This window comes from Larus michahellis, chromosome 22 (genome assembly GCF_964199755.1).
Source record: "Larus michahellis chromosome 22, bLarMic1.1, whole genome shotgun sequence".
Taxonomy (NCBI): Eukaryota; Metazoa; Chordata; class Aves; order Charadriiformes; family Laridae; genus Larus; species Larus michahellis.
The window spans coordinates 5,679,517-5,694,710 of NC_133917.1; the positions used below are offsets into that span (position 1 = coordinate 5,679,517).

General features: G+C 72.4%; 3 protein-coding genes across 7 annotated transcripts; 2 read left to right on the plus strand and 1 right to left on the minus strand.

The window, feature by feature from the left end:
* Positions 1-16: 16 nt before the first annotated feature.
* CNPY2 (canopy FGF signaling regulator 2) lies at positions 17-4,308 on the plus strand. Of its 5 annotated transcripts, none has more exons than XM_074565233.1 (6): positions 17-212; positions 1,029-1,153; positions 1,469-1,584; positions 1,789-1,986; positions 2,262-2,358; positions 3,174-3,683. In XM_074565233.1, the coding sequence occupies exons 2-6, from the start codon at positions 1,054-1,056 to the stop codon at positions 3,215-3,217; spliced, it is 555 nt and encodes a 184-aa protein (XP_074421334.1). In that variant the 5' UTR covers positions 17-212; positions 1,029-1,053; the 3' UTR covers positions 3,218-3,683. The 5 variants fall into 5 exon arrangements, with proteins under 5 accessions (XP_074421334.1, XP_074421330.1, XP_074421331.1 ...); XM_074565229.1 differs by having other exon boundaries at positions 108-310; XM_074565230.1 differs by lacking the exon at positions 17-212 and adding an exon at positions 265-360 and having other exon boundaries at positions 3,174-4,308.
* A 203-nt stretch (positions 4,309-4,511) lies between these two features.
* Positions 4,512-10,345, plus strand: CS (citrate synthase). Its single transcript, XM_074565212.1, has 11 exons — positions 4,512-4,648; positions 7,151-7,198; positions 7,322-7,429; positions 7,524-7,589; positions 7,677-7,808; positions 7,915-8,103; positions 8,277-8,476; positions 8,737-8,866; positions 8,962-9,063; positions 9,147-9,356; positions 9,491-10,345. The coding sequence occupies exons 1-11, from the start codon at positions 4,595-4,597 to the stop codon at positions 9,659-9,661; spliced, it is 1,410 nt and encodes a 469-aa protein (XP_074421313.1). The 5' UTR covers positions 4,512-4,594; the 3' UTR covers positions 9,662-10,345.
* Positions 10,346-10,702: 357 nt separating this feature from the next.
* On the minus strand, positions 10,703-14,678 carry COQ10A (coenzyme Q10A). Its single transcript, XM_074565234.1, has 5 exons — positions 14,512-14,678; positions 12,559-12,702; positions 12,287-12,479; positions 12,094-12,195; positions 10,703-11,939 (listed from the first exon to the last, which is right to left on the minus strand). Exons 1-5 carry the CDS (start codon positions 14,589-14,591, stop codon positions 11,772-11,774), a joined length of 687 nt encoding a protein of 228 aa, XP_074421335.1. The 5' UTR covers positions 14,592-14,678; the 3' UTR covers positions 10,703-11,771.
* Between the last annotated feature and the right edge of the window lie 516 nt (positions 14,679-15,194).

Consider the following 15,194-nt stretch of genomic DNA (forward strand, 5'->3'; position numbering starts at 1 on the left):
CGCAGGCCCCGCCTCCCCGGGGCCGAGCGCCACGCGGACCGGGCCCTGGCAGCGCCGGGGCCCTCGTCGCTCGTCCCGGGCTGCCCGCGGCGCTGCCTGCGCACGGGATGGACCCGCCCCGGCCGGTCCGACCGGCTTGGTCGCCTCGACCCGTTCGGCCGCCCCGACCGGCTCGGCCGCCGCCGTCTCCGAGCGGTGTTCCGCCGCGGCGGGTCGGGCGGAGGGGGGCGGCGGGACAGGCGGCACCGAGGGCAGCCCCGGGGCAGCCGGCCGGGGCGGGGGGCGGTGGAGCGGGACGGGAGAGCGGAGGGTACTGGGGGCTCGGCCGGGCCCGCCGGGTGCGGGGCTGCGGGGGAGGCTGTGAGCGCCGCCCTGCAGGGGAGGGGGCTCTGGGGGAGCTGTGGACGCGGTCCTGTACGGGAGGGGGCTCTACAGGGGGCTCTGGGCTCGTCCCTATAGGGGAGGGGGCTCTATAGGGGGGCTCTGGGCTCGCCCCTGTAGGGGAGGGGGCTCTATAGGGGGGCTCTGGGCTCGCCCCTATAGGGGAGGGGGCTCTATAGGGGTCTCTGGACTCGTCCCTATAGGGGAGGGGGCTCTGTAGGGGGCTCTGGGCTCGTCCCTATAGGGGAGGGGGTCTACAGGAGACTCTGGGCTCGTCCCTATAGGGGAGGTGTCTCTACAGGGGTCTCTGGGCTCGACCCTATAGGGGAGGGGTTCTATAGGGGGGGTTCTACAGGGAGGTCTGGGCTCGATCTTATCAGGGAGCTTTATAGGGGCCACTGGACTCAATCTCGTAGGGGAGGTGTCCCTGTGGTCCCCAGGGCAGGGACGGGCCCTGCAGGGGACGGGGTTCAGTGGGGATCGGGGCGGGGGGCACACTGTGGACAAGACCCTATAGACAGCAGGGCTCTGTAGGGGACGAGGGGGCCCCAGAGGCTGAACAGAGCCCCGCCGAGGATGGAGCTGGGGGGTGACTGGGGGTGTGGGGACGCAGAGGCCGCCAGCCCTAGAGCCGCCCGTGCCCGCAGGTCGCCCTGCAGCGGAGCCGTGAGGATGAGGGGCCGGATCCCACCTGCGCTCGGCCTGGCCCTGGCCATGGCTGCCCTGCTGCCCGCAGCCGGCGCCCGCCGGAGCCAGGACCTGCACTGCGGAGGTGCGGAGCGATGGGACGGGACGGACACAGGACGGGACGGTGGTGCGGGGACGAGGCGGCCGTTGGGACCTGCTCGTCCTGTGGCTGCTGCCACCCGTCCACACTTTCGCTGCCCGGGGACAGGCAGCCATTCCCAAAGGGCCACGGGGCACCCTGGGGACCCACTCCCTGCAGACCGGCCCTTCCCGTCTGCACCAGTTACACCAGTTACCCCCAGTGGCTCTGGGCAGCCGCGGGTCTGTCCGTGCCAGGGGCTGGTGTGGGGTCGGGCAGCGCCGTTTGCTCCGGTCCGCTGACGCCCGCATCCCCCCGCAGCGTGCCGGGCGCTGGTGGACGAGCTGGAGTGGGAGATCGCCCAGGTCGACCCCAGGAAAACCATCCAGATGGGCTCGTTCCGCATCAACCCCGATGGCAGCCAGTCGGTGGTGGAGGTGAGGCGTCTCCCCGCGGGGGGAGGCTGCGGCAGAGCGGTGCTGGGGGAGCCCCATCTCCCCTTCCTTGCCTTCCGCCGCCTCCTGTCACCAGCGCAGCCCCACGGCGTTCCCAGGGCGTCCGTGGAGGTGTCTGGCCCGGCATTCCTGTTCCACCATCACGCTCAAAGGCCTGGCCCCGCTGATCCCTCGCTCGTGCCGCAGGTGCCCTACGCCCGGTCGGAGGCACATCTGACGGAGCTGCTGGAGCGGGTGTGCGAGAAGATGAAGGAATACGGGGAAAAAGTGGATCCCTCCACCCACCGTAAGAGTTACGTCCGGGTGATCTCCCATGACGGGACCAAGATGGACCTTTCCGGGGTCAAAATTGATGGAGACGTGGCTTCTAGCCTGAAGTTTGCGGTACGTGCGGGGACTGGGTCCTTGTGGTGGCTGTCGGGAGGTTTTGGGTGGTGGGACCCGCTGTGTCGGGCGGCCGAGGCCCTTCTAGGAATGAGCTGGTCCCACCGGCAGCTCCCGGCTGCTTCCCGTTGTCCTTCCTGGGGCTGAAGGGGAGGAGGCTGTTCCCGGGCTGGGCTGGGGGCGGCGGGGCCTGGCTCTGAGCTCCCCCCGGGTGCTCTCGGCGTCCCCTGTCCCCCCGCGGTCACTGGCTGACGCGCAGGCGGCTCCTGTTGCAGTGCGAGAGCATCGCCGAGGAGTACGAGGACGAACTCATCGAATTCCTCTCCCACGAGGCCGACAACGTCAAGGACCGGCTCTGCAGCAAGCGGACGGGTGAGCGGGGCCAGGCTCTCCAGGGGAGGGGACCCTCCTGCCGCCCCCAGGGGGGTCGTGGCTGCTCTGACAGCGCTGGGACGGGAGGAGCTGCGAGTCCTTCCCAAAATCCTCACATCCCTTAGCCCCGCTGCCTGCCCCGCGCCAGCCCACGCTGCCTGCGGCTTTTTTTGGAGGCTGTGCCCAGCCGGGGGCTGCCTGGGGCCGAGCCAGGGCAGCTGCCGCACCGGATCCATTGGCCGCTCCGGTGCAGGGTTCCCGGCGCAGCCAATGGCCGGGCGCCCGCACCCACCGTCTCCCTTCCCGCAGGGCTATTTCCAGCTCGCAAACACCGGGGTCAGGCCACGCCGCGACCTTTGTGCTTCCCTATTAATGAATGTGGCCCATGTTCGTTACCGGCGCCGCAGGGCCGGGCCAGGGTGGGTCCCTGCTGGGCCTGGCACCTGCGCTGGGGGAAACGCTCCTTCCCCAGGGGGGGTCCCGTCGTGCTGCCGGCTGCTCCCGGGGCTCAGCCTGGCCCCAGCCGGGCACCCGCTGCCTGCTCCAGGCTGCCGGGGGGGCTGCGGGTGCCAGACACGGGGAAACGCCGTGGCGGCAGCTCTGTCCAAACAGCTGCATTTCTCATTAACCCCAGAAGAAAGCGAAGGGGAAGCGCAGGTGTCCCCTGGCGCAGGTGTCCCCTGGCGCAGGTCACGGCTGCGCCCGGCCCCGGTGCTCCGCGCATGTTTGTCCCCATGCTCCAGGCAGGTGGCAGCCAGGGACGGGTCCCACGGGGTTCCTCTGTGTCCTGAGAGCGCTGCCCTTTGTCACCGCAGACCTGTGTGACCACGCGCTGCACATCCCGCACGACGAGCTGTGACACAGGAGGCCCCGGCTGCCGCCGGAGGATGGTGCCAGCCCGACCCGGCCACCTCGTGGGACCAGGATGACACCGGGCTCTGTCTGGATGTCCCCCTACCTCTTGGATTGCCTCGTCCGTCCCCCCCCGCCGGGCCGGGCAGCCGCGGAGCTGTGGCAGACCCCCCCTCGCCCGCTCCGATGCTCTTGTCCTATTTATTCCCTGTCCGTCCGCCGCCGCCACAGGGGCACCAGGACGCTGGCCCCGCTCCCCAATGAGGTGGCCACGGGGGCCGGAGCCGTGTCCTCATTTCCCAACGGGACATTTCACAGGTGGCTGCCAGCCCGGGACCTGCCGGGGGGACACCGCAGGGGACAGCGGGGCCCAGCTGCCCCCGTCGGGACGGGGCGTTCGGGCACCGGGGCCGGTTTTGCTGCAGGCAATAAAGGGGCATCGCGGTGGCCGCACCGCGGGCCCAGCCGAGGGCAGGTCTGGCTCCTGTGGGCGCGCGGAAGGCGGGGACGGGCCACCAGGCAGGGCTGGTGGCAGCCCCGTGTGTGTCCCCGTGTCCCCTCCGGTGACTCGGGCTCCCTCGTGGCCAGTGCCCACCTGGCGTGGCTCGGCCTGGCAGTGGGTGACCGTCCCCCAGCAGCCGCCAATGAGCCCTCGGCCCCACGTTACCCCCTCGGCCCTGTGTCACCCCTTGGGGACACCGGGGGGGTCCCGTCCCCGCCTGCCCCGGGGCCACCGCCCGTCCCTTGCCCCGGGGCCAGCGGGGCAATGGCCTGGGGTCAGCGGGGACGGTCACCCGCCGCCGGGCCACGCCCCTTGTCCCAGGCCCCTGACGTCACCGTCGACCGGGGCAATGTCACAGGGCGACCTCGAGCCCCCGCGGCTGAGCGTAGGGGTGACGTCATGGCCCTCGGTGATGTCATAGCACATGGCCGAGTGCCTGGTGAACGTCACGGGGCGGCCCTGCACCGCAGCCGAACAGCACCGACGCGCCCGGGGGGAGGGATGGTGGTGATGCAGCGTCGTGACGTCACGCACTGCAGCCGGTGACGTCACGCGGGGGGGTGTGGGCGGAGCGTCGCCTCACCCCACCCCGGCCCCACGATCAGGCGAACGCGGCGGCCACCTATGGCCCGGCCCCAACTTCGCCACCGCCTCATTTGCTTATCCCCGCCTTCCGCCGCGCCGCGCGGCCAATGGCGAACGGCTCGACCCCGGGGGGGCGGGCGGGGGCGGGGCTATGCTAATAACCAGCGCCGCGCCCCGCCCCGCCCGCCGTGCCGAGGACCCCCGGCCGCCGCCGCCGCCGCTCGCTCCGGCCCCGCACCCGCCCGCTCCCGGCCCCGGCCCCGCTCCGTCCCGGCCCTCCCCGGTCCCGCCGCCGCCATGACGCTCCTCGCCGCCGGCAGCCGGGCGGCCGCGCGCCTCCGCGGGCCCAAGGTGAGGGCGCCCGCCCCGGCCCCGCCGCGCCTTAAAGGGGCGACGCCGCGGCGAGGTGGGGGGGGGGGGAGGGGGGCCGGTTCTTAAAGGGGCGACGCGGGAGGGGGGTGGGGGGGGCGCTGCCTTAAAGCAGAGCGGGGGGTGGGGGGGGGGGCGCGCAGGGCCGCGCGCCGCAGCGGCTGCACGTGGTGGGCGCGGGCACCGGCGCCGCCTCCGCTGGGAGCGCCGGTACCGAGCGATGGGGCGGGCTGCCTCCCCCCCGCCCCCATTCTGGGGATCCCCACCCCGCTGCAGTCGTTCCCCCCCCCCCCCCGGGGGATCGCTGCCCCCCCTTCCCCCCCCCACTGGGGGGTTGCGCTGCGGCGGGAGGGGGCCTACGCCAGCCCCGGGGGCTCCCTCCGGGCGGCACCGGTAGTGGGGGGGGGTTGGGGGTTCCCTTCCGCCCCCTCCCCCCCCCGGAGAGCCCAGTGCTGTAGAGGGCAAAGGGGTCACAGCGGGGGGGGACCCCCTGTCCGGTTCCGGGGCTGTGCTGGGGGGAGCAACGGTGCAGGGCTAGGGCGAGCCCGGTCCGTTCCGCCCCCCCCCCCCCCCCCCCCGCCCCGGTTTGCCTTGGCCGCGGCCCCGGCGTTTCATAACGGCCGCTGCGGCGTCTCTATCGACCGGGCGTTATTTTGGGAGCCGGGGCCCGGCCCGGCGTGTTGTCGTGCCCCACTTGGCCCCGTTCACCCGTGGGGGGGGGGGGGGGGACGGGACGGGACACACCGCCGCCCCCGCCGCTTGGGGCCACCCCGCCGACTCGCCCCTGCCGCCGCCCTCCCCCCCCCTCAAAACGGGGGGGGCCCCCCCCCATCTCCAAACGGCGGCGGGGGGGGGGGGCACCCGGGAGGGTCCCGGGGTGGCCGGGTCTGCCCCGTCCCCCTCCGCCGGTGCTCGGTGTCACCGCCAACACGTGTGACCTTGAGCCGGCGACACCTCCGGGACAGCCCGGCCCGGCCGGGACCAGCCCCTGCGGACGCCCGGTGAAACGGGGTGCGGGGCGGACACCCCCCACCCCCCCCCCCCCAAGAACCCCCGGGGCAGCGGCCGCCTTGACCTTGGGCTTCCCGCTGCCGCCTCCATTGTTCCCGCCGGCATTTTCCCCTCCCGGTGCCGCCTGTTGCAGGGGGGGACACGGTGCCGTGGCCGGTTCCAGCCCCACTGGGGGTATCGGGGTCCCCCTCCCCCCCGGTCCGGGTTGGGGGCTCGCTGCAGCGCTGTGTGTGTCCCCCCCCCCAGCCCCCCGCCACTCCGCGTCCCCTGGCAGCCGGTGGAAAAAGCGAGTCACGTTCTGGCTGCGCTCCCGGGGAAGGTGACGGCTCGGGATGGGATGTGGCCCCCCCACCATCACAGCGGTGGCCGCGGGCAGGCGATTCCCGGCCCCGCTTTGCCCACCCGGGTGTTTGCGGTGGGTGCCCTGCGGGCGAGCCCCCTCCCCGTGTCCCCCGCCGTGGGTCGGGCGCTGCCAGGCCCGGGCTCCCCGGCTGCGTCAGGGCGTTCCCGGCCGGAGTCCCCCCACCCACGCAACAAAGATCGGTTCCCACAACCCCGGTGCAGGAAAACGGCAGCGATGCCGGCCTGGCCGGGCTCCGGAAGCGGAACGCGGCCGGCAGCCTGCGTGATGGGAATGAGCGCGGTGCAGCACCGGGGACCCTGCGTTCCGTACCCCCCCCCTCCTCCCCCAGCCCCCCCTAACCCTGCCCCGGCCGGCCCCGCTCAACCTGCCTGGCTCTGAGCTCCGGCAGGCGTGGGCGAGGGAAGCCACCGCCGCAGCTGCCGGGCGCAGCGTCCTTGTGAGACGGGACCTCGCCGGAGTCACGGGGTGGCTCCTGCCGTGGGAGCTGTGCCGGGGGCCGGGGGTGCTGTGGGGGGGCCATGCTGGGGCCTGGGGATGCTCTGGGGGGCTGTGCTGGGGCCCAGGGATGCTCTGGGGGGCTGCCCCAGGGGTCGGGGATACCCTGGGGGGCTGTGTGGGGGCTAGGTGTGGTGTGGGGGGCTGCGCTGCGGCCTGGGGATGCTCTGGGGGGGCTGTGCTGGGGGCTGGCGATGCTCTGGGGCGCTCTGCTGGAGCCTGGGGATGCTCTGGGGGGCTGCGCGGGGGCTAGGGGTACTCTGGGGGGCTCTGCTGGAGCCAGGGATGCTCTGGGGGGCTGCGCCGGGGGTTTGGGATGCTCTGGGGGGCTGCGCCGGGGGCTGGCGATGCTCTGGGGGGGGCTGCGCTGGGGCCTGGGATACTCTGGGGGGCTGCGCCGGGGGCTGGAGGACCAGGGCTGTGACGCGGTGCTGGGCTGTGCTGTGCTCCAGAGCTGGGAATGCTCCGGGGCTGGTGGCTGCTTGTATGGCTACACACACACACACACACACACACACACACACACACACCCCCGCCCCCAAAACAGGGCGGCCGGGGTGCGCGGTGGGGCTCTCCCCGGGTAACACCGTGTCCCTGTGTCCGTTCTTCCCCAGAACGCGCCGTGCGTCCTCTTCGCCGCCCGTCACGCCAGCGCCGCCACGGTAAGAGGAGCCCCCGTTGCCGTCACCCTTCGCCGGCGCTGGTGGGGGGCAGCGTGTGCTCGACACCCCCGGCGCCTACCGGGGCTCACGACCCACCCCCACCCCCCCCTCCCCTCTTCCCAGAACCTGAAAGACGTCCTGGCCAGCATGATCCCCAAGGAGCAGGCGAAAATCAAGAGCTTCAGGCAGCAGCACGGCAACACGGCCATCGGGCAGATCACGGTGGACATGGTGAATGGCGGGGGGTAGGGGGGGACACACACGCCGCGTCCCCGCCGGGCTGCACCGCAGCCGGTAACCGATTCTCCTTTCCACCCTCCCCCAGGTGTACGGCGGGATGAGGGGCATGAAGGGGCTGATCTACGAGACCTCCGTGCTGGACCCCGATGAGGTAGGGCCCGATCCTGCCCTGCGCGGGTGCCCGCCCGCCTCCCGCGGGTGACGCCGCAGCGGCTGACGCTGGTGCCGGGCTTTTTAGGGCATCCGCTTCCGCGGGTACAGCATCCCCGAGTGCCAGAAACTGCTGCCCAAAGCCGCGGGGGGAGAGGAGCCGCTGCCTGAGGGGCTCTTCTGGCTGCTGGTGACGGGAGAGGTGCCCACCCAGGAGCAGGTAATGCGTGGGGGGGGAGGGGGGGTGTCGGTTGTGGGGGGCGGCTGCTGGCCCCCTGTCGCCCCCCCTTCCTGCTCAGCGCCCTGCCCCGTGTCACCCACCGCAGGTGAGCTGGGTGTCGCGCGAGTGGGCCCGGCGCGCGGCGTTGCCCTCCCACGTGGTGACCATGTTGGACAACTTCCCCACCAACCTGCACCCCATGTCCCAGCTGAGCGCCGCCATCACCGCCCTCAACAGCGAGAGCAAGTTCGCTCGCGCCTACGCCGAGGGCATCCACCGCGCCAAGTACTGGGAGGTACGGGGAGGGGGGAACCGACGGGTCCCGGTGCAGCGCCGGTTGGGGGGGGGGTGCTCAAACACCCTGGCTCCGAGCACGGGCGCAGGTTTGGGCATGGGGCGTCAAGGGCTCGCACCCCCCGCCCCCGCCGGGGGAGAGCAGCCGCCCCCATCTTACCCCACTGGTCCCAGTTTGTCTACGAGGACGCCATGGACCTGATCGCCAAACTGCCTTGCGTCGCCGCAAAGATCTACCGCAACCTTTACCGCGAGGGCAGCAGCATCGGGGCCATCGACCCCAACCTCGACTGGTCCCACAACTTCACCAACATGCTGGGCTACACCGACCCCCAGTTCATCGAGCTGATGCGGCTCTACCTCACCATCCACAGGTACGGACGGGGCCGGCAGGAGCAGGCGGGGGGCTCGGCCCCGGAGCCAGGGATGGAGCCGGGTCCTGGGACGTGCCCGGGCTGCTCCGGGGGTGTCACCAGGCACACGGCGTGGGGCCACGGGCAGCCGCGGGGCAGGGTTGTGCCAGGCTGGGTACATCACGGGAGGGGGGGGTGTCAACTGTTGGGGGTGCCCCCGCGGCTGTGGGGGGCCCTGGGTAGGAAGGGGGGCGAGCTGACGTGCCCCCTCGCCCCTGCAGTGACCACGAGGGGGGAAACGTGAGCGCCCACACCAGCCACCTGGTCGGCAGCGCCCTCTCCGACCCCTACCTCGCCTTCGCTGCCGCCATGAACGGGCTGGCCGGGCCCCTGCACGGCCTCGCCAACCAGGTGGGCACCTCCGCGCGTCCGTCTCTGTCCGTCTGTCCGTCCGTCCGTCCACGTACCGCTGTTCTCACCCCCTCCTCCGCTTGCCGTGCCCGCAGGAGGTGCTGCTCTGGCTGACGGACCTGCAGAAGGAGCTGGGCCAGGAGGTGTCGGACGAGAAGCTGCGGGATTTCATCTGGAACACGCTCAACTCGGGCAGGGTGAGTCCGGCTCTGGCCAGGGCGAGGGACGGGGGCCATGGCGGCGCCGGGCTCTGACCCCTCCTCGTTCCCCGTCCTTGCAGGTGGTGCCGGGGTACGGACACGCCGTGCTGCGGAAGACGGACCCCCGCTACACCTGCCAGCGGGAGTTCGCCCTCAAGCACTTGCCCAAGGACCCCATGTTCAAGCTGGTGGCCCAGCTCTACAAGATCGTCCCCAACGTGCTGCTGGAGCAGGGCAAGGCCAAGAACCCCTGGCCCAACGTGGACGCTCACAGCGGGGTCCTGCTGCAGGTGAGCCGGGGGTCCGGCGCCGCTCCCCGGGGGGCTGCTGAGGGCTCCTGGCTGCCCCCCTCCCTGGGGCTGCCGTGCCCTGACGCCTCTTTTTTCTTTTTTTTTTTTTTTTTTTTTTTCCCTCCCCCCGGCAGTACTACGGGATGAAGGAGATGAACTACTACACGGTGCTCTTCGGGGTCTCCCGGGCCCTGGGCGTCCTCTCGCAGCTCATCTGGAGCCGGGCGCTGGGTTTCCCCCTGGAGAGACCCAAGTCCATGAGCACGAAGGGCCTCATGCAGCTCGTGGGCTACAAATCTGGGTAAAGAAGGGACGCGGGGACAGGGCCGTGGCTCGCTGCTCCCCAGGGAACGCTGCCGCGCCGGGCCCCGGACACGCTCGGCACTGACCCCCCCCTCGGCACTGAACCCCCCACTCAGCACCGGCCGCGGGGCCCCCCCCCAGCCGCTCCTCTCCCCTCCCCGCTGCCCCGGGAGGGGGCAGAGGCAGCCCCGGGGGTCGCCCTGCCCCGCGCCCCCCCCCACCCCCCACCCCAGGCGAGGTTTGGGGGGGGACGGACTCCTGCGCCCCCTCCCCGCCCCAGCAGCACCGCGCACACTGGGAGCCCCCCCCGGCTCCCCCGCTGCTGGGCACTGGGGGCACCCCCGCTGCCCTGCTGCAGCCCCCTCCCACCTCCCCCCCCCCCCCGAGAGGGGTTCAGTCCAGACTCGTGTCCGGTTTCCCCCCACCCCGCGCGGGGCAGCAGGTGAAGAATGAATGTCTCAGCCCCCCCCCGGCCCTCCCCACGCAGGGACTCGATACACTCCTCCCCGGCCCGCGCCCCCGTGTTTGTGTGAATCCCCGTGTCCGATGCCCGCCGGTAGCCGGAGCTGGGGCCCCCCCCCCTTCACCCCCCCAACCCCACGCACCCCGGCCCCGGCCCCTCGCAGGTATCAGGCACTTCTGTACAAACAACAACAAAATGCAAAATAAATGTTTTTATTAACAAACCCGCAGCCTCCCTCCCTCCCAAACCCTGGGCTCTGCTTTGCTCCTGTAGGATTTAAGGGGGGGGGGGGCGGTCAGGGGGTGGTGCCCCCACCCGAGGGCTGTCCCCAGCTCCTGTTTTGTCCCTGCTGGGGCCGGCACGGTGGCACTTGGTCCCCCGGGACCTCGGCAAATGGCAGCGCTGGGCTCGGTGGCATCCGCAGGTACCAGCTCAGTTGCAGGGGAGGGTGGGGGGGTGTATGTGTGTGTGTGTGTGTGTGTGTCTCAGCCCGTGGCGTGTTGTTGTTTCCCACCCCCCCACCCCCAGCCCCAGCTTCCCCCCTCCCGTGGCTGCCGAATGAGGACCAGGAGGCTGCGAACCCTTGGAAAATGCTCTTTATTGGCCTGTAAAAGCCCTTCCTCGGGCAGCAAGGCCATGGTGCCCTCGGTGACCGGGATGGAATTGGGGGGGGGGGGGGGGGCTGAGCCTGGGGGGGCGCTGGCGGTCAGGGAACCCCCCCACCACCACCCCACCCCCATCACAGATGGACATTTTGGCTGAGTGGAGCTGGAGCCCCGCCACGTTCCCCCGCCAAAGGTAAGGAACAGTGAGCTGGAAGCGGAGGAACATGGCGGGGGGGGGGCTGGGGGCAGAGGCCGGGGCCATCCTGGTCCCTGTGGCGCTGGCGCCTGGGCTGGTGCTGGGAGCTGGGGGTGGCAGTGGGGGGGGGGGGCAGCGCAGGCCGCCCCGTTCCCCCTCCCTGTGCGTGTAACTTGTGCAAAGTGTGCGACGGCGGGGCTGCCGGGGGGAGCGGGGGCTGCCTGGGGAATGGGGGGGGCAGGGGGGGTGTTCCTCGGCTCCGGTGCCTGGCCACGGCCCCCACCAGGGTTTCCTCCCGCCCCGTTCCCCTTCCCTTTCGCTCCTGGGGAGCCGGGGGCCCCGGCAGCTGGGCCCCTTCCTTCCCTGGGCACTCACTGCCTCTGCCCCCCCCCGCCTTGTGCTCCCCAGCAGGATCCGGCTGGGCTCCCCCCACTAGTGACCCCCCCATACCTTCCTCCCGCTCTCCCGGAGCGACGTGGTGGGGCCAGGCACAGCCGGCACCGGAGCTGCCCCCGCCACCGGGACCCTCTGGCCTTGCCAAGGAGATAAAAGGAACAAAACGGGGCTGGGGGCGGGGGGGGGGAAGAGCTCCCCAGAATAAAACAAAACTTAAAACCAAAATCAGCTACAAAACCACGGAGTCCAGCGCTGGGACGCAGCTCCCGCAGTGGGGCCGGGGGCTCGTGGCAGCCCCCACGCTCGCAGGAGCGTCACCTCTGGCCCCCGGGGCCGGGAGGGAAGTCGAGGCGACGGCAGCAGAGATGCACTCAAATAAATATTTAGGCGGGTGGGCGCGGGCCGGGCGGCCCCCGGGGCCCTGGCACAGTCCGCGGTGGCCGGGGCCGTCCTCACGTCTGGTGGACCTCGTGGAACATGAGCTCCCGGGGGATGCGGGTCTCGGGCCCGAAGTTCTTGGCCGCCCGGTGCTCGAAGGCTGCCACCATCTGCTTGACCACCTCGTCAAAGAAGACGGTGGCCAGCTGGGAGTGGAGCAGGGAGCGAAACTCAAAGGAGATCTGGGGAGGAGAGGAGGGGGTGGCGTGAGTCCCCAGCGGGGACGGCGGCGGGTGGGCAACTCTCTGCAGCAGGAATCGTCTCCCCCCGGTTGCCCTGGGGAGGGGCGGGGCGGGGGGGATTCGTGCCCGGGAGCCACCCGGAGCAGGGTCTTACCGAGAAATCCACGGTGCTGGTGCGGGGGTAGCCAGGGATGCCGGGGCTGAAGCGCCAGTTCGTCTCCAGGTGGTTGAAGAGGCGCCCGTCCGTGCAGACGGCCTGGGGAGGGGGAGCAGCTGGTCGGGGGGGGGGCCCAAGGAGCCGGCCAGGATGCTGTGGCCTCCCCCCGCCATGCTGGGGCCACGCTCACCTTGACGAGATGGGGGCGGACGAGGGTGACGATGGAAGTGTAGCGCTCCACCACGGGCGGGAAGCCCACCTCCAGCTGGGCCTTGACGTGCCCCGTCCGCTTGGAGACCACCACCGACTTCTTGCACCAGGGCACGAAGTTCTTGTAGTCCTCCACGTTGGAGACCACGTCGTACATCTCCTGCATGGAGTACCTGCGGGGCAGAGCGGCCGTGGCAGCCGGGGCCGTGGGGCTCTGCGCCGTCCGGCCAGCGGGGAACCCACCGCACCTACCCGATGATGCGCCGCTCCGAGTATTCCTTCCGCTTGTTGGTGAGGTTGAGGAAAGACCGGCTGGGCTGGGTCCGGGGCTCCCACTCGGCGCCACTCGCCGCCCGGCCGAGCCGGCTGAGCCGGAGGCCGCCCAGGGCCGTGTGCCTGCGGGAGACGGGCGGTAGCGGGGCCAGCCAGCAGAGCCGCTGGGCCAAGCGGGGCAGCCCAGCCGTGATGTTGGGCCCCTTCCAGACCTGCCCAGGTCCCTCCCGGGGTGGGGATTGTCCCTAGGGGGTGTGTGGCGGGGGGGAAATCAGGGACGAAGCAGGTGCCCGCGGCTGCCCCCAGCCACAGGGAAGTCCGAGCGCTGGTGCCAGGGCTGCTGTTGCACAAGAGGAGGAAGGCCGGGGAAGGGGAAACCCGACCTCAGGGACACCTAATCCGGACCGGCGGAGCAGGGACAACTGCCCGTTACCCCCCCGCCGCCCCTCCCCAGCTCTACCCCAGCCCCACGCCGGGCTCCAGCGGCAGCACAGAGCCCTGCTCGGCCCAGACCTTCTCCCTCCTCCGCGTCCCACCCCGGCCCCGTCTCACCACTCAGGTGTGGGGCGGATGGTGCGGGAGGGGACACAAGGATCGCCACCTCCTCGAGGAGAGGCCGAGCCCCGAGGGCACAGCTGGGTCCCGGGTGGCCAAGCCTGGGAGCAGGGTCCTCCCATCAGCTCCTTCGGCTTCGTTTCCACCCGCCCAAGCCCTGGCAGCTGGTCCCCACCAAACGCCGGGACGGCAATGGCTGGGGCGTCGCAGTGGGGGGCTGTAACCCAGAGCACCCCGGGGCCGGTGGGGCTGTGGGTCAGAGCTGGCCCCACCGGGCTCCCTCCCCGACAGCCGTGGCTGGCAGCCCTCGGTGCCCGCGGACAGGGCAGGTATTTTTAGCTGTGCCTCAGGCAGGTCACACCGGCTCTCCTCCAGGAGCGGTGGCCGAGGGGAGAAAGGTCCCGCTTCTCCCAGGAGCTGTGGAACGTTCCTGCGCCAAGAGGAGTCACCCGGGGAGCTTGGCAAGCCCCCGAGCTCCCAGAATAGCCGGGGCGACGTGGGGGGCCGGGCGGCGCGGCTGAGCCGTGCGAACCCGGGTTGTGGCCCTCGGCTGCGCAGTCCCCGGCAGCGCTGGGCCCCCACGGCCGCCCCCCGAGGCCATCGCCCCCCTCCTCGCTCACACCGCGGCCCTGCCCGGCAGCGCTCGGTGCCGTACGTTGCACCGTGACGGGGCCCAGCAGAGCCGGCTCAGAAACCGGCGCCACGGCACGCCGCCGCAGCTGTTCCCGTGCCGCTGACCCAGCCGGTGGAGGGGCTAGCGGCCCGGGGCTCGTGAGAGTCTCTCCGTCCCTGAGTGAATGGTAGCAGCCCCGAGCTGGCAAGTGACAGCGGCGCTGGCAGCGCGGCCGGGTGCAGAGGTCAGTGCCGGCGGGGGACACGGCGGGGTGGCCTGAGGTCTCCCGGACTCTCTGCTCTCCCGAGGAAACCAGCCAGCTCCCGACCCGCCGATGTCACTGGCCCAAGGAGGTGTTGGCACCTGCCCGCTCCCGGGATACGGCCCCCCCGGGGGTGGCCCTCGCCCCTACGCGGGGTCTGCCCCAAGGTCAGGCCCCAGCCGAGGCCCAGGGCTCCCTCTGAGTCCCCCCCTCCTGCCCGGGGGCCGTTGCCTGCGGCCCCTGGGCCAGCAGCGCCCCCGGGACCCCCGTTGCCGCCCCCGCCAGCGTCCCCTCGGTGTCCCCAAGGTCCCCCCGGCACCGCGGGGGGCCGGGACCGCAGGCCGCTCGCCCCGCGGGGTCCCCCCGTCCCCGATCGTCCCGCGAGGCTCGCCACGGCCCTGTCCCGCGGCGCTCGCCGGTGCCGCCAGCGCTCCGGGCCTCGGCCCCGCCCCGGCCCCGCCGCCCCCCGCCCGGTGCCGCCCCGGGGGCCGCAGGCGCTCACCTGCCGGGTGGGGCCGCCGCGGCCCGCAGCCGCTGCCGGGCCCCGAGCTGGAGGGCGCTGCGGAGCCGCCGGGCCGCCATGACCGGGGCCGGGACGCGGCTCCGCTGCCCTCGCACCGGCGCCGCCGCCGCCGCCGTGACCTCTCACCCCGCCCGCGACGTCACCGCGTCGCCATAGAGCCCGCTGGCGTCACGGCCCCGGGGGGCGGGGCGAGACAACGCCTCCCTCGCGGGGCACGACGGGAGCTGTAGTCCGGCGCCGCGCGGGGGATGACGGGAACTGTAGTCCCGCCGGGCCCCAGGCCTGCACTCGCCCCGGGACCCTCCGGGCCGTGACACGGGCCCAACCGCGACCCCCGCCTCCCTCCGGGCCGGTACCGGGGCTCAGCCGGGACCCTGCGGGCCAGGCCCGGTACTCTCCACGTCCTCTCCATCCGGCGCCGGGATTTGGGTGCAGGGCCCAGCGGTGCCCGGGGGGCAGCCCAGCCCCGGTGGGGCTCACCAGCCCACGGCCCCGCCGCTCCCAGCAGCACCGGGGCAGGCAGCGGGCCTGTTCTCCCCGGCGGAGATATCCGCAGCTGCTCACGGGCTCCATCACGTCACCTCAGGCCCCCGGTTCAGCGTCAGGCCCAAACCGCTTCGGCGGGTCTGTGATTTAACATCATTCCCAAGCTGGGAGGGCCG

Coding starts and splice junctions, on each gene's coding strand:
- COQ10A (XM_074565234.1), bottom strand. CDS start 14,591: ATGGCGGCCCGGCGGCTCCGCAGCGCCCTCCAGCTCGGGGCCCGGCAG. Junction 12,480..12,558: donor TCGGAGCGGCGCATCATCGG/GTAGGTGCGGTG, acceptor TCTGCCCCGCAG/GTACTCCATGCAGGAGATGT. Junction 12,196..12,286: donor TCCGCCCCCATCTCGTCAAG/GTGAGCGTGGCC, acceptor CCCCCTCCCCAG/GCCGTCTGCACGGACGGGCG.
- CS (XM_074565212.1), top strand. CDS start 4,595: ATGACGCTCCTCGCCGCCGGCAGCCGGGCGGCCGCGCGCCTCCGCGGG. Junction 8,104..8,276: donor ACCGCGCCAAGTACTGGGAG/GTACGGGGAGGG, acceptor CACTGGTCCCAG/TTTGTCTACGAGGACGCCAT. Junction 9,064..9,146: donor ACACGCTCAACTCGGGCAGG/GTGAGTCCGGCT, acceptor CCGTCCTTGCAG/GTGGTGCCGGGGTACGGACA.
- CNPY2 (XM_074565229.1), top strand. CDS start 108: ATGGACCCGCCCCGGCCGGTCCGACCGGCTTGGTCGCCTCGACCCGTT. Junction 311..1,028: donor GCGGGACGGGAGAGCGGAGG/GTACTGGGGGCT, acceptor CCGTGCCCGCAG/GTCGCCCTGCAGCGGAGCCG. Junction 1,987..2,261: donor CTTCTAGCCTGAAGTTTGCG/GTACGTGCGGGG, acceptor CTCCTGTTGCAG/TGCGAGAGCATCGCCGAGGA.